Here is a 12,683-nt window from a genome sequence, read left to right on the forward strand (position 1 = left end):
ATCATATGGCCTTGATTTACTCGCTGGATATCCATCTTGCGTCGCCATACTCCCTTCCCCCTTCCTTCGCCCTCTATTACTTCTTTATTGCTCCCCATGTCCCTCCCGGTTGGACTTGTTGATTCCCCCATGCATTCGGTGTTTTGAGCTTGCTTTCGACTTTTTCCCCTTCTCCGGGACAGACTATGTCTGCTCTATTCAGACCACATAGGAATCGGTCTATGTTGATTGCATGGTTGCATAGCTCCGGATTTCTGTGTTCCGAGCATTTCAGCGAGGTTGGTTTTTTTGCCTCCTAATTATGATATAGGAATATATTCCCAATGGATTTTGCGTGGTTTTCTTTTGTATTATTTGTCTGATATCAATTTCTTCAGGAGTCGAAGGTTCTCTCGCCCGTAATACTCGCTGTCTTTATCTCACCGCCCAGGGGATACCTTCCGGTAAGGTACCTTATCACCAACTTTTGTCGAAAAGATACTTGATGCGGGGTTCCTTTTCTGCTGGCAGTACATCCACATCCCTGTTCCTCGATAACTTCCAATGGCCTCCATCTTTTGTTTTCGCCTTATGTGGCCTAATTTGAGTTATGACTACGTTACGATACAGCTATGTTCAAAATGCACATACTCATTGGGATTCTTACATTGCACCTTTGTCGTGATCCAGACCATGCAGTCATGTCACTATAAGCACAGCTTTTTACCCGAACTATGGCTAAAGTACATACATCGGAAGTATAGGTTGTACAAGCTTGACAGCTGAGCTATCTAACAGCATAAAATGACCAAGCAATGGAAATACGACACTAACAATATAAGTCCCGCATCATCTAAGCAAACCATTTGCAAGCACAAGCTTCAAACTAGACGGAGTTCAGCAAATCCTCCTCCCTAACCTGATAAACCTCATCAATCTTCTCCCCCAGCGAATTCTCCCCACAAGCAAAATCCGCATTAACCCGACTTACAAACTTCTCCACAAACGCAGCAGCAACATCCCCAACTTCCAATCCCGGAACCCCCACACCCTGCAGACTAGTCGCCTCCTTGCCCTCCAACCCACAAGCCACAATCTGCTTAAAGAACCACATCGGCTCGTCTGTAACATTCAGCCCGATTCCAAAGCTGCTGATGTTGCGTCGCAGATGCACCCCCACAGCCGTGATCTTCCTCGGCTGCAGTGCTGATCCAGATGCAGATCGAGATCCTGACACAGGATTCACCCAGACGCCCGGATCTTCCGTCGTAAACCCCTCCACCCCGTAGCTTTTCAGTAGATCGATGACGCTGTTCTCTAGAACACGGATGTGACACCGGGGTGTGAGACCCAGTCGCTTGAGATCTAGAATCGTGTACGCGACCATCTGGCCCGGCCCGTGGTAGGTTGTCTGTCCGCCGCGGAGAGTCGGGTGGTACTCTGCCTTTGCGGGTTTGGTGCCGTCCGGGGTAAAGAGGGAGCGGATTGGTTCGAGGGCAGGTGGTAGGGAAAGAATTGGGTTTGTCGTGGAGGGTGGGCTTGTGTTTGAAGGTGGGAGGTCGCGGCGGCCGGTGGTGTAGACGGGGTTTGGGGTGAAGGTGATGATTGTTGGGTCTGGGGGCGAGGGTGGTGTTTTGGATAGTGTGGCGCTTGGGTTGCTCGGCTCTTGTGAGGATATTGAGCCTGGGGAGGCGAGCTTTTTGTGCGTGAGGAGGCGGGTTGTGAGGGTTTGTTGGAGGTGAGAGACGCGGCTGAAGGGCGTTGTGTGGGGGAGGTGGAGGTGCGCAAGTCTCATTTTGGGTGGTTTTATTGATGCTGAGATATAGAAGGTCTTGGGTGTATAGGAATTGGGTCTCTCAGCGCATTGTAAGGTTGTGGGAGAGAGGTTGCGTTTTCCACGGAGTACGAGGTCGGTTGTTGCGGAGAAGCTGCAAGCTCGCTCCGATAAGGTTTGATAAGTGGCGGCCATCTGCGATCTCTTCTACATGCCTTGAACATTGGCTACTACGAGTCTAATGACTTCACTTCTGTTATTCTCACTTAGTATTGTGAGGGAAGCTATTCCACAAGGTGACAATCTTTACACAAATCAAGCCGGAGAGAATCATACACTAGCGCAAGATCCTCTAAATCGAACAGTAAACTGTGGAAGTGATACCATTCGAATTAATCGGGGACGAAGTCATAATGCGTAGGAATCATAGGCCAATTGATGTACACTTATCTTCTCGCACTCCAAATGCAGACTAGGGCATATCGACCTCAAACTATGAAGAGGCCACGCCATTGACCAGTCCAGCGTCCTGCTGCTCGGCAGGAAGCAGAACCCAGTCGCGGACACCACCCTTCCAATCCGCAATACGACCTTCGGTGACTCTTACAGTAACGACTCGCACGTCAGTGTCAATGGAAAGACTAGGCCGTCTCGCGCTAGGATCCTGTTGCTGCTGCTGGCCGAAGAGATTGATCTCCTCTTCCTCGAAAGTATTATTCTCCAAATGGCGAGCCTTGCACCATGACTCCTCCTCCGAGCCTGGTTCCAAGAACTGCGCCTCGCCTGTAATAGTAGTCGAGATGCTGGAGAGCGCGCTGGTGTTCAGGTTGAGTAGCAGGCTGGCAAGAGACGAGCGGGTAGCGGCGGGCGGTGGTGAGCCCTCGCGGTCACCTTGCGTCGGGGCCCGGGTTGGTGGGCGATGCGACACCCAGTCGTGGACCAGCAATGAGACTCGCGGGTTGGACAGCAGGTGGTTCGTTTTCCGCGATGCGGGGTTTGTGGTCATGATGATGATGGGGTGCGGGTCGAATGGGGTCGAGGGGAGATAGGTGTAGGACATCAGTGAGATGTGGGGTGTTTTATCATCACATGTTGCCAGGTGTAGCTTGATTTGGGCCATGGAGGTCAGCTCGGCGAATCGCTCATCTATTCAATGGCGTTGTACTTACGAAGCGGGAATTCTTAAGACACGCGATGACCTCGGATGGCAATGAGGTAGCGACATGAGGATGAGTGGTGGTGGCAGATGCCTCGTAAGACAGCGGGGGATTGAGTGATTCCGCCATGTTCATAAGATTTCAGAACCAAAACAGTAATAATCGAAGTTACCTAGGTAGGAGCTCGGGAGAAGGTCAAGATCTGCCCGGGGGCGGTGTCCCCTTTACCTAAAGGGTTTAGGCGCCCGCCTGTCCGGCAACGTCATCACTTCATGTTTGTGGATTTTCAACTTGGTAGCAGGGTATGCTCCGATCTACGGATATTTGTTATGTCAGACTCATCATTGGACATGGTATAGAATCCAGGCAAGTGCCTCAGTACAAGCAGATTACCTACCTAGGTACTGTTGTAGGTACGGTAGAGATGATGTGCAACAGCATGGAGACGACAACGTCATAGCGGTAGATGTATCGGGTCTTGTATTATTATTGCACGATATTTGCGTCCGTCGAGTACAAGCAAACAGCCGTGTCTCAACTCCGTACGGAAATACTCTAGAGTTCTATAGTCCTAGTCCCTAATAAGTGGCGATGTACGGAGGACGCTATTCCAAGTACATGCAGTGGCTTGCGGAAGTCCAATAGTACCAAGTACATCTGGGCGATGTCATCATTACCCACATTTTAGTGCGAGATTAAGCTGTAAACTTGGGCAAGTGGTACCAACACAGCCCGTCACTATTACTCCATACCGAGAACTCGGGGAAGCTCCTTCCCCGCACATAAACAGCTACCGTTCAACAATATGAAGTCAACGGCATCTCCTGACATTCCAACGTGATACTGACTTGGAGTACTTCATATTATAAACAATTGGGTAGATTAATTCTACTGGTCAAGTCTAGAACTCCCTGACTTTTGTTACTGGTATTCGCACATTCTCATACTCTCCGATCTGATCGGTACACCCACCCCGATCATCGCCCCTTCTTCAACTCTCCCTCTCCCCTGCAACTTCAACCTGATCCCTGCATTTACCTCTCCACTCTCCTATTCCCCCCCTCTTTACTTGTTTCTACCATCTTCACCTCTCACTCTTCTTCCTCTTCTTCCCACTTGATTCTCCTCCCTAGCTTATTGTCAACCTCGGATTCATCATTTGTCAAGCGCATCTTCCGTTGTTCTTTCCACATACCATCATGTTGGCTCCACGCGCAGCCCGCTCAGTTCGATCGGTGACTTCACTCTTGCGACCTTTCAGCTCGTCAGCCGTGGCCTATCGTGCTCCCTCCATTCGAGATATTACAGCGCAGTCGACTGAGGAGTACCTCAGACGGCGGAAGGAGTTTCGCGAGAACTTGGAGCAGGCTCGTTTGAAAAGAGAACAGCAAGAGAGTCAGTCTGTCAATGCTTCTGCTTCTTCATCTACCCCTTCCCGTGAGTACGCTCCCACTGCTCCAGAAGTGAGCAATGCGAGCATCCATGATCGTATCTACCCTACTTTCGATGCTGCCACGGCACTTGACCAGAAAGGACTGGGCTCACTCTCAACGCACCGCTATCTAGGGGATGACCAGAACCAAGAAGCTGCGGCCAAACGTGGCCCTTTGTCTTCGCTCATCTACGGCACCAAGGAGGGTCAACACTTCGATAAGGATATGGAGCGCTCGTTCTCGCAGGTCCTAGCACGCGGCAAATATGTCCATTCTATCGTTATGCACGACGTCAAGCCCGACAAGGTTGATGAATATGTGGACCTGGTGGGCCAGTGGTACCCCCGCATGGCGGGTACTGAGGAGAACCGTGTCAACTTGGTAGGCAGCTGGCGGACGCAAGTCGGTGACAACGACACCTTTGGTAAATCCCCGATCAAGTGACCCAACCATTTTCTGTGCGCTGACTTTTGTCCTTAAATAGTCCACATCTGGGAATACCAACGTTACGAAGGCTACCACGACTCTCTCCACAACATCTCGCAACACCCAGAGTTCCGTGAGTTCGATCGCAAACTCAAGAGCCTGATTAAGAGCAAGAGGACTTCGTTGATGCAGGAGTTCTCATTCTGGCCCACCACCCCGCCTCGCCGTCTCGGTGGACTGTTTGAGCTTCGGTCGTACACACTGCACCCGGGAAATCTCCTCGAGTGGGAGACGCACTGGCGCCGTGGCCTTACAGCTCGTCGTGAGGTAATGGAGGGCGTAGGCGCCTGGTTCGTGCAAATCGGCGAATTAAACACAGTGCACCACCTGTGGCAGTTTGCCAACTTGGAGGAGCGCAAGATCTGCCGTGAGCAGTCGTGGGGTATCGAGGGCTGGGCCGAAACAGTTCACAAAACTGTTCCTTTGATCCAGAGCATGCAGAGTCGGATTCTTGTCCCCATGCCCTGGAGCCCTGTCGGCTAAATTGTGAGACAGCCAGCTGAAACGTTTTCCCTTGGCTTATTCCCCGGTTCTTTGCGTCCAGAGAATCTTCTTTGTTCAAACGAGCAGGATGTTGCGAGGTGTATTGACCGAGATTGGTTACCCCATACCCTTATTTCCTTTCTGTCGGGATGCATGCTATGGGGATACTAGGCCCTTTGCATCCGATTCTGTATTGTGTACCTAGGCATTAAGCATGTGTCAAATCAATTAGTCAAGCATCGAGTGTCTTCTTAGTTACCATTCATATTATTCGTTGATTTCTTTTGAGCACGGATATCACTTCCAGTCCCGAAGGCCCTCGGATAACCCCACTTTGCCCATCTCAACACTTTGAGGCATTTCATTGGGCTTGGATCGCTGAGCAGAGGGGTTAATATCGTGCACATGGATTGCCGAGCTCACGAGGAAAGAATAAAATTGTAGTCAAGTTCCAACATATAAAGACTTATATCCATGTAGAATAAAGACGAGTCATCTACGCTACGATCTAATCTAAGACTTCATTGCATCTCTCCGCCGGCAGAAAAAAAAAGTCAACAAAAGATCACTAAGTGGCCTCTTTCGCTCTTCAACGCCGATCTTTAATATCAAGTCCCCATAGACCCGCGTCTACGGCTGTTCCTCCTTAACGGAGACCCGGTTTTCTTCTCCTCTTCATCCTCTCTTTCTTCCCTTTGTTTTCTTTACTTCCCGGACCTTCTCCGATATCCCTCATTATTACCCGTCAACCTTAATCGCACTTCTACAACCCACGAAAGTGCCCAATCCGCGCGTGTTCAAAGGCGAAAACCGAAACACGCCAGCTCCATCAGATATAGGCCTCGCGGTCAGAACGGAGTACCCAGGCAATAGACACCCGCGCGTTCACAGACGCGCAAAACAACCTAGAGAATGGTGTACATCCGGCAACATGAATTGGCGAACCTGAAGAACTACAAATATGCCGGAGTCGACCACTCGCCTGTCAGTCGGTTTATACTGAAGCCGTTCTACAACAAATGCGTGATTCCCTGTTTCCCCATGGGGATGGCGTGAGTATACTCCCTCTCCTTGCTTTTGTTCCCGGGGTCTTTGTGTGCATGGGGTATAAATCCTCGCGCTGGTGCCCTTTTGTTTTTGCATACCGAGGCGGATACGTTGTTTTTCCCTCTCGTCTTCTGTCATCCCATTTCCAAGGAATTTATACACAGCGCAATATGGCTGACTCTATTCTTCTACTCTTTGCGCGTCTAAAGACCCAATGCCGTAAGTCTTGCCCATGCGACACTGCTACGATTTCCCGAGTATAAGAAAACATCCTAATCCCTCGCTCGTTTGGTAGATCACTCTCAGCGGATTCATGTTCGTGGTAATTAATTTCCTCACCGTTATGTGGTACAACCCGAACTTGGATACGGACTGCCCGCCCTGGGTCTATGCCAGTTGTGCGATTGGCTTGTTCCTGTACCAGACTTTCGATGCTGTAGATGGCATGCAGGCGTATGTCAACACCTTCCGTCGGAAAGTTGAGCGCTTTACTGACACTGGCTGGGTTTTAGACGGAGGACGAGACAGAGTGGCCCGCTGGGCGAGCTCTTTGATCACAGTGAGTGTCCGAAGACAGTATGCAAAAGACCGAAGTGTATGGATTGCTGATTCTTCGTTTCTACGTTTCTAGGTGTCGATGCATGCAATACCGGTCTTAGCGTCTTGGTCTTCGCAGCAGCAATGAACATGGGCCAGTCCTGGATGACCTTCATCGCTCTATTCGGCTGTAAGCCTAGCCCTCCCCTGCCCTTCCACACATAAATCATCTCTGACAATCGCAGCAACGATGACCTTCTACGTCCAAACATGGGATGAGTACTACACGCAAATCCTCACATTGGGCGTGATCTCCGGACCTGTTGAGGGCATTCTCACCTTGTGCGTCGTCTACATATTTACCGCCTATATGGGCGGCGGCAGCTTCTGGCACCAGCCCATGCTGGAGACCATCGGCGTGCCGAAGCCTAGCTTCCTCTCAAGCCAGGTGTACAACATGCCCTTCACACAGTGGTATCTTGTGTATGGTGCGATCATGCTCTGCTTCGCCATCAGCTCGAGTGTCATGCACGTCATGAAGGTGCGTCGCGAGCGAGGCCAGGACCCCTTCTCGCCGCTGTACGGCCTCCTGCCCTTGGCGGTTATCTGGACTCTCATTCCCGCCTACCTATACCTGCAGCCGGTGATTTTGGAAAACCACACCATCCCCTTCGGGCTGTTTGTGAGTCTGGTCAATGCGTACTCTGTTGGCCGCATTATCATCGGCCACCTCACTCAGACGAGTTTCCCCTATCAAAACGTCCTGCTGTACCCGCTCGCTCTGGGTGTTTTGGACAGCGTAGGTGCGCTGATCGGCTTGTGGTCCGCCCCCATGCTTGGGTATGGTGTTGGGCAGGTGGGATTCGTGTTCGGGTTATTGGGACTGGCTGTCGGTGTGTACGGTAGCTTCGTGGTATGTTTTCCTCTCACGTTTCCCCTGCGCGCGACGTTTTGCTGATCTTGAATTCCTCCAGTTTGATATCATCACCACGATATGCGACTATATCGATATCTGGTGCCTCACGATCAAGTACCCATTTGTCGAGGAGACTGAGCGCAAGACCGGCGTGTCGAAGAAGACCATTTAAAGATACTCTCGGCGCAATCCAGAGCGTCTGGTGGGCTTGTGGATGGAATGGAGTTCAACCTCGATCACCACAGGCGAGACAGCTCAATTGAGCTGAGTGGGAGAGTCGGGTGTCAGTCGGACACTTTAAAAAGAGCGTCCAACAATATGATGCCTGGCTGATGACATTTCCAGTACATAATTTAGTTTCCCTTCAACACAGAGCAAGTAGCTCAGAGTGGCGTTCTAGCGATAGAATATGAGAGTCGTAATATTGTTGTTTTGAGATTGTTGTAGAAGAATGAAGCACCTGACTGCCTGCCTGGGGCGGAATCTATGTCTCCACACGGAACCAGCGATTGAGCTCGTGCTTACCTCAGTAGCTTACCTAATCCAATTGTGATTGGTGGAAAGTTCGCCGCCTTCCCGAATAAGGACAAGCGAGGGCACAAAGCGGCACAAAGCCCTACCTCCACCCAAACTGGTCCAAATCCCTTCAGACTTCTCTTGGAAGACCACCTCATCCGCATCACACAAGGCCATCGCCATCAGCGCCATTAATCAACTATCTCGCTGATCGACTTTCACTCGTCAAGATGGTAAGCCCTTTTTCGCCCTGATTTTCCGCTCGGTCCCTTTTCGATGCGATGCACACGGACATGGGAGACCTATACGGATTATCGATTCCAACTCAACGTCCACCGACGCTAACATGCTGTCCTCGATAGGTTCTCGCGGTCGATCTCCTCAACCCCACCCCCCAGGCCGAGGCCCGTAAGCACAAGCTTAAGGTATGAAACGACTGGACTCCCGAAGGAAACATTATGAAAAGAGATGAAAATATCAACCCGACGAAGGGCGAAACCTGGATATTCGACCTGGCCCTGGACCTCCGATGCTCGACATGGAGCGAATGGGAGAAGGCACCGAACGACAGGATGATATGGGATCTTTTCGGGAAAATGGAAATGTTGGAGAATAATGATGGCTGATTTATCGACTTTCTCGCCTACAGACCCTCGTGCCCCAGCCCCGCTCCTTCTTCATGGATGTCAAGTGCCCCGGTTGCTTCACCATCACCACCGTCTTCTCGCACGCCCAGACCGTCGTCATCTGCGCCGGCTGCTCGACCGTTCTCTGCCAGCCCACCGGTGGTAAGGCCCGTCTGACCGAGGGCTGCTCTTTCCGCCGCAAGTAAACGAGAAACGAATGAAAAACTTTTTTTCTTGTTATGTTCCGGTTGAAACGTCAAAGAGAGAATTAGCATGGAGAAATTAGGATGAAAATACCAAAACCGGGGGTTGACCTCTTCTTACCTTTTTTTTTGATCGTCTCGACTTCGGTTTTCGGTGTTTCGGGGAGAGAGTTGCTATTCGGGCCCAGTTCCATATACTGGGCTTTCTCTCTTTCTTCCTACCGGGCTTCAAAATGTCACATACCAAACAACCCTTTTTTCAATATCACCCTTCCCCTACCGAACCACATGGACATTTTCCTTAACTGTTTTTTCGACTGGTGTTGGGTCTGAGGTGCGATTTGCAGATGATGTGATATGGTTCTTTTTCCATACTATATCAGTATGCTGGATCCCCTCTTGAAGAGGACTAAATTTGAATGTGGCCTTTTGGACCCATTTCTCATCCTATTTTCCACCCATTGTTTGTTCTTTCTTCTGCATTTCACGGTGATGATTAATCTCTCAGCGTTGAATTATTGTTTTCCTTGCGCGTGATGACAGATAGAAGATGGAATGCCCGACCCTGTCAACGACCCCCAAAAAGCATTCAAAAAAAGCAACCAGCATTCTGCTAAGGGAGTTCCGGATATCTGGCACAAAAAAGGCACCTTGCTTGACTTTGTGCTCTGTTTTCTGTTTTGTGTTTAAATGTTTAAATGTATCTGCGACTACTGTATATTGGGCTCTACACTCTATATCATGAGTTGTACCTAAGATCGCTGCCAATTGTAAATGTGTAGCCAGTAGATCTACACTGCCGGACACCATATAGTTACTGTTACATGAATTGTCGCCCATGGATAGCATATCGAATGTTCTATACGCAGATGGTCCAGCTTAAAAACATCAAGTAATCTGTCGACTAAATGGAAACTGTAATGCATACATAGATTGAAGCCGTTTCTCTCGACCGTCCAAATTAAAGCGACGACTTAAGCGCACTTCATGCTGATGAGCTCAGTCTCGCTACATGAATCAGTTGCACGGCTTATAATGCTATAAACGTACAGACGGTCAGAACACGAGCTTCGCGCTCCTAGCAAACCTACCTACTAGTGATGCCGCCCTAATAGTTTCAGATTAGCCCCATCAAGCCTATGCATAGATAGTAGGAGACCCTGCTAGCTGGTAGTCAGGACAAGCTATTGCCAGGGGATATACTATTGCCCCAGCCTACACAGGTATCAACCTAGTAAACCAGGAGCAAAATAGAGCGATTTACCTACATATCAGGCTCGACAATATTTGAGAGGATGTAGTTATTGCCCCCAGGATCCCAAGCGGGTCCCGAGCGTTCTCCACCTTGCGCACTGTGCTTGTCTGCTTTGGTATGTATAGCCCTCGAGGTCTCAAGGCGACAAACCTTGGAAAATAGGTCTGCTTTATCGTCCTGTCTAATGCTTGATCTTGCTTGACTGTCTTAGCTAACGTTTATAGAAAGTACACAGCCTCGGGGTATCTATCATGGGTCCCATCCTCTTCTCGTCTGTGCACACAAGAAGAGAAACGTCAGAACTTGAAGGGCGCAAAAGAAACCGAAAACCCAGACTCATTCAACATTATATGTAGATGTGAGTATCTCACGATAGGTTCTGTTTGCGCACAAGAAGCCACTGGAGAAGAGATGCCAGTCACGATGAGAAAGATAGAAACCGAAGACCAAGCAGACCAAAACCAGGCCAAGCTTATCCTAACCTTCCCCGCCCCTTGAGTATATACATGCATAGAAAAATCGAGCATTGAACCCCTTACTGAGTCAAAATCTGGGCCTTAGCCTTGATCTCCGCGCCGAAATCAGCAGGGTTGGAGGGATTGCCGCCGGTCATCATGGACAGCTTGCCAGAGGTGTCATTGATGAGCATGTTAGCAAACGCATTGCGGCCCTCGACCTCGCCGACGGCATTCTTAGCACCATTATCGCCGGCAGCGTACTTCTCGGCGTCCACAGCCTTCAGCTGGTTGTGGGTGTTGCGGACGAAGTCGTACAGGAAGAAGATAGTTGGATGGGTGTTAGGGGGCTTGCACTGTGGGTGGGATTCAAATGCACTGCTCTAGATGGTTAGCAGCATAGTCTATGTCTCTGAGGGGTGAATTATTGAGGGGTTCAGAAAGATGTCGCATGGCGGGGTTATAGGGTGGGGGAGGCATACTCGATGAGAGCCTACATCTTGGCATTGAGATCTTGGATGTTGGTGGTAGACATAATGTCAGGTTGTGTGTGGATTGTGAGAACGGGAATTAATTCCAAGGCTGGAACTCGAATTGGATGTTTGTTGATGTGATGAAGCTGTTTAGGGTCAGAATTTCCCGAATAGGACTCCGCACTCCGCCCGTCTATCTTATCGCGCCTAAATCGGAGAGGGGAAGAAAAGGGTCACTTTCTTCCAGGCTCTCTTCTTCCCTATGTATAGAAAAATTCTCTCCTCCCAGCCTCTGAAATCTCTCCTATTCAGAACCACCCAAACCCGACCCCTAACCACAATGGCCCCCAATCCCACAACCTCGACGCGGCAACCGCTCAAACTGCTCATGCTCCACGGCTACACGCAGTCTGGCAGCCTCTTCCACGCCAAAAGCCGCGCCCTGACAAAACACATCCAAAAAGCCTTCCCCCTCCACGAAGTCACCGCCATCTACCCGACAGCCCCAATCCGCCTCCTGCCCGCCGACATCCCAGGCTACGAGCCCTCCTCGGAAGGCGGTGCAGACAACGAAATCGAATCCTACGGCTGGTGGCGACGCTCCAACACCGCAAACCCGCCGCTGTATATCGGCATTGAAGAAGGGTTCGCGACTGTAGCGCGCACACTGAAACAAGAAGGCCCCTTCGACGGCGTGATCGGGTTCTCGCAGGGCGCTGCGCTGGCAGCCATGGTCGCGGCGCTGTTAGAGCCCGGCCGGAAGGCGTCATTCGAGCAATTTTCTAAGATAAGCGCTGAGGGCGCGGCAGGAATGACTATTCCCGCGCCGTTTGGCGAGGAGGGCTTCCAGCATCCGCAGCTTAAGTTTGCGGTTTGTTACTCCGGGTTCAGGGCGCCTGGGGCCCGGTACAGGGGTTTCTATGAAGAGCCTGCTATTCAGACGCCTGTGTTGCATGTGCTTGGCTCTTTGGATGCTGTTGTTGAGGAGGCGAGGAGTCAGGCTTTGGTTGAGGCTTGTGCTGGTGAGCCTGAGAAGGATGGGTTGGTTGTTTGGCATCCTGGTGGTCACTTTTTGCCGAGTCAGCGCCCGTATCTTGATGCTACTGTGCGGTTCATTCGGGAGCAGATGGAGCGCAGTGATGGCTCGAATGGTAAGGGGAAGGAGGTGGAAGAGGATGTGAATGATATGGATTTGCCATTCTGAGGGCGACGTGTTTGTATATACAGAGCTCGGTCTTCACTAGATTAGATTAGACCTTCTAGGCCGTGATTACATGTAGCACATATACTCCCTTGAGAATAACGACTTGATGATTGCTACTGTTATGAACCCTAGATCGTGT

At 50.5% G+C, this 12,683-nt stretch overlaps 7 protein-coding genes across 7 annotated transcripts; 4 read left to right on the forward strand and 3 right to left on the reverse strand.

The window, feature by feature from the left end:
* Window positions 1-865: 865 nt before the first annotated feature.
* Window positions 866-1,774, reverse strand: N7525_008750 (lipoyl(octanoyl) transferase LIP2; the record flags this gene model as incomplete). The annotated part of the gene is made up of 1 exon (XM_002562813.1): window positions 866-1,774. One exon carries the CDS (start codon window positions 1,772-1,774, stop codon window positions 866-868), a length of 909 nt encoding a protein of 302 aa, XP_002562859.1.
* Window positions 1,775-2,246: 472 nt separating this feature from the next.
* N7525_008751 (pyridoxamine 5'-phosphate oxidase family protein) lies at window positions 2,247-3,039 on the reverse strand (the record flags this gene model as incomplete). The annotated part of the gene is made up of 2 exons (XM_002562814.1): window positions 2,247-2,858; window positions 2,923-3,039. The coding sequence occupies 2 exons, from the start codon at window positions 3,037-3,039 to the stop codon at window positions 2,247-2,249; spliced, it is 729 nt and encodes a 242-aa protein (XP_002562860.1).
* A 1,070-nt stretch (window positions 3,040-4,109) lies between these two features.
* On the forward strand, window positions 4,110-5,312 carry N7525_008752 (NIPSNAP family protein; the record flags this gene model as incomplete). The annotated part of the gene is made up of 2 exons (XM_002562816.1): window positions 4,110-4,767; window positions 4,828-5,312. 2 exons carry the CDS (start codon window positions 4,110-4,112, stop codon window positions 5,310-5,312), a joined length of 1,143 nt encoding a protein of 380 aa, XP_002562862.1.
* A 912-nt stretch (window positions 5,313-6,224) lies between these two features.
* N7525_008753 (aminoalcoholphosphotransferase) lies at window positions 6,225-7,984 on the forward strand (the record flags this gene model as incomplete). The annotated part of the gene is made up of 7 exons (XM_002562817.1): window positions 6,225-6,364; window positions 6,569-6,578; window positions 6,655-6,812; window positions 6,872-6,918; window positions 6,991-7,086; window positions 7,142-7,809; window positions 7,871-7,984. The coding sequence occupies 7 exons, from the start codon at window positions 6,225-6,227 to the stop codon at window positions 7,982-7,984; spliced, it is 1,233 nt and encodes a 410-aa protein (XP_002562863.1).
* Window positions 7,985-8,558: 574 nt separating this feature from the next.
* Window positions 8,559-9,160, forward strand: N7525_008754 (40S ribosomal protein eS27; the record flags this gene model as incomplete). Its single annotated transcript, XM_002562818.1, has 3 exons — window positions 8,559-8,561; window positions 8,691-8,753; window positions 8,978-9,160. The coding sequence occupies 3 exons, from the start codon at window positions 8,559-8,561 to the stop codon at window positions 9,158-9,160; spliced, it is 249 nt and encodes an 82-aa protein (XP_002562864.1).
* Window positions 9,161-10,947: 1,787 nt separating this feature from the next.
* Window positions 10,948-11,402, reverse strand: N7525_008755 (uncharacterized protein; the record flags this gene model as incomplete). Its single annotated transcript, XM_061214481.1, has 2 exons — window positions 10,948-11,245; window positions 11,365-11,402. The coding sequence occupies 2 exons, from the start codon at window positions 11,400-11,402 to the stop codon at window positions 10,948-10,950; spliced, it is 336 nt and encodes a 111-aa protein (XP_061068912.1).
* A 278-nt stretch (window positions 11,403-11,680) lies between these two features.
* Window positions 11,681-12,544, forward strand: N7525_008756 (alpha/beta hydrolase; the record flags this gene model as incomplete). The annotated part of the gene is made up of 1 exon (XM_002562820.2): window positions 11,681-12,544. The coding sequence occupies one exon, from the start codon at window positions 11,681-11,683 to the stop codon at window positions 12,542-12,544; it is 864 nt and encodes a 287-aa protein (XP_002562866.2).
* Window positions 12,545-12,683: the final 139 nt, after the last annotated feature.

Source organism: Penicillium rubens (assembly GCF_028828025.1).
Source record: "Penicillium rubens strain IBT 27055 chromosome Unknown utg000003l_segment0_segment0, whole genome shotgun sequence".
NCBI classification, from domain to species: domain Eukaryota; kingdom Fungi; phylum Ascomycota; class Eurotiomycetes; order Eurotiales; family Aspergillaceae; genus Penicillium; species Penicillium rubens.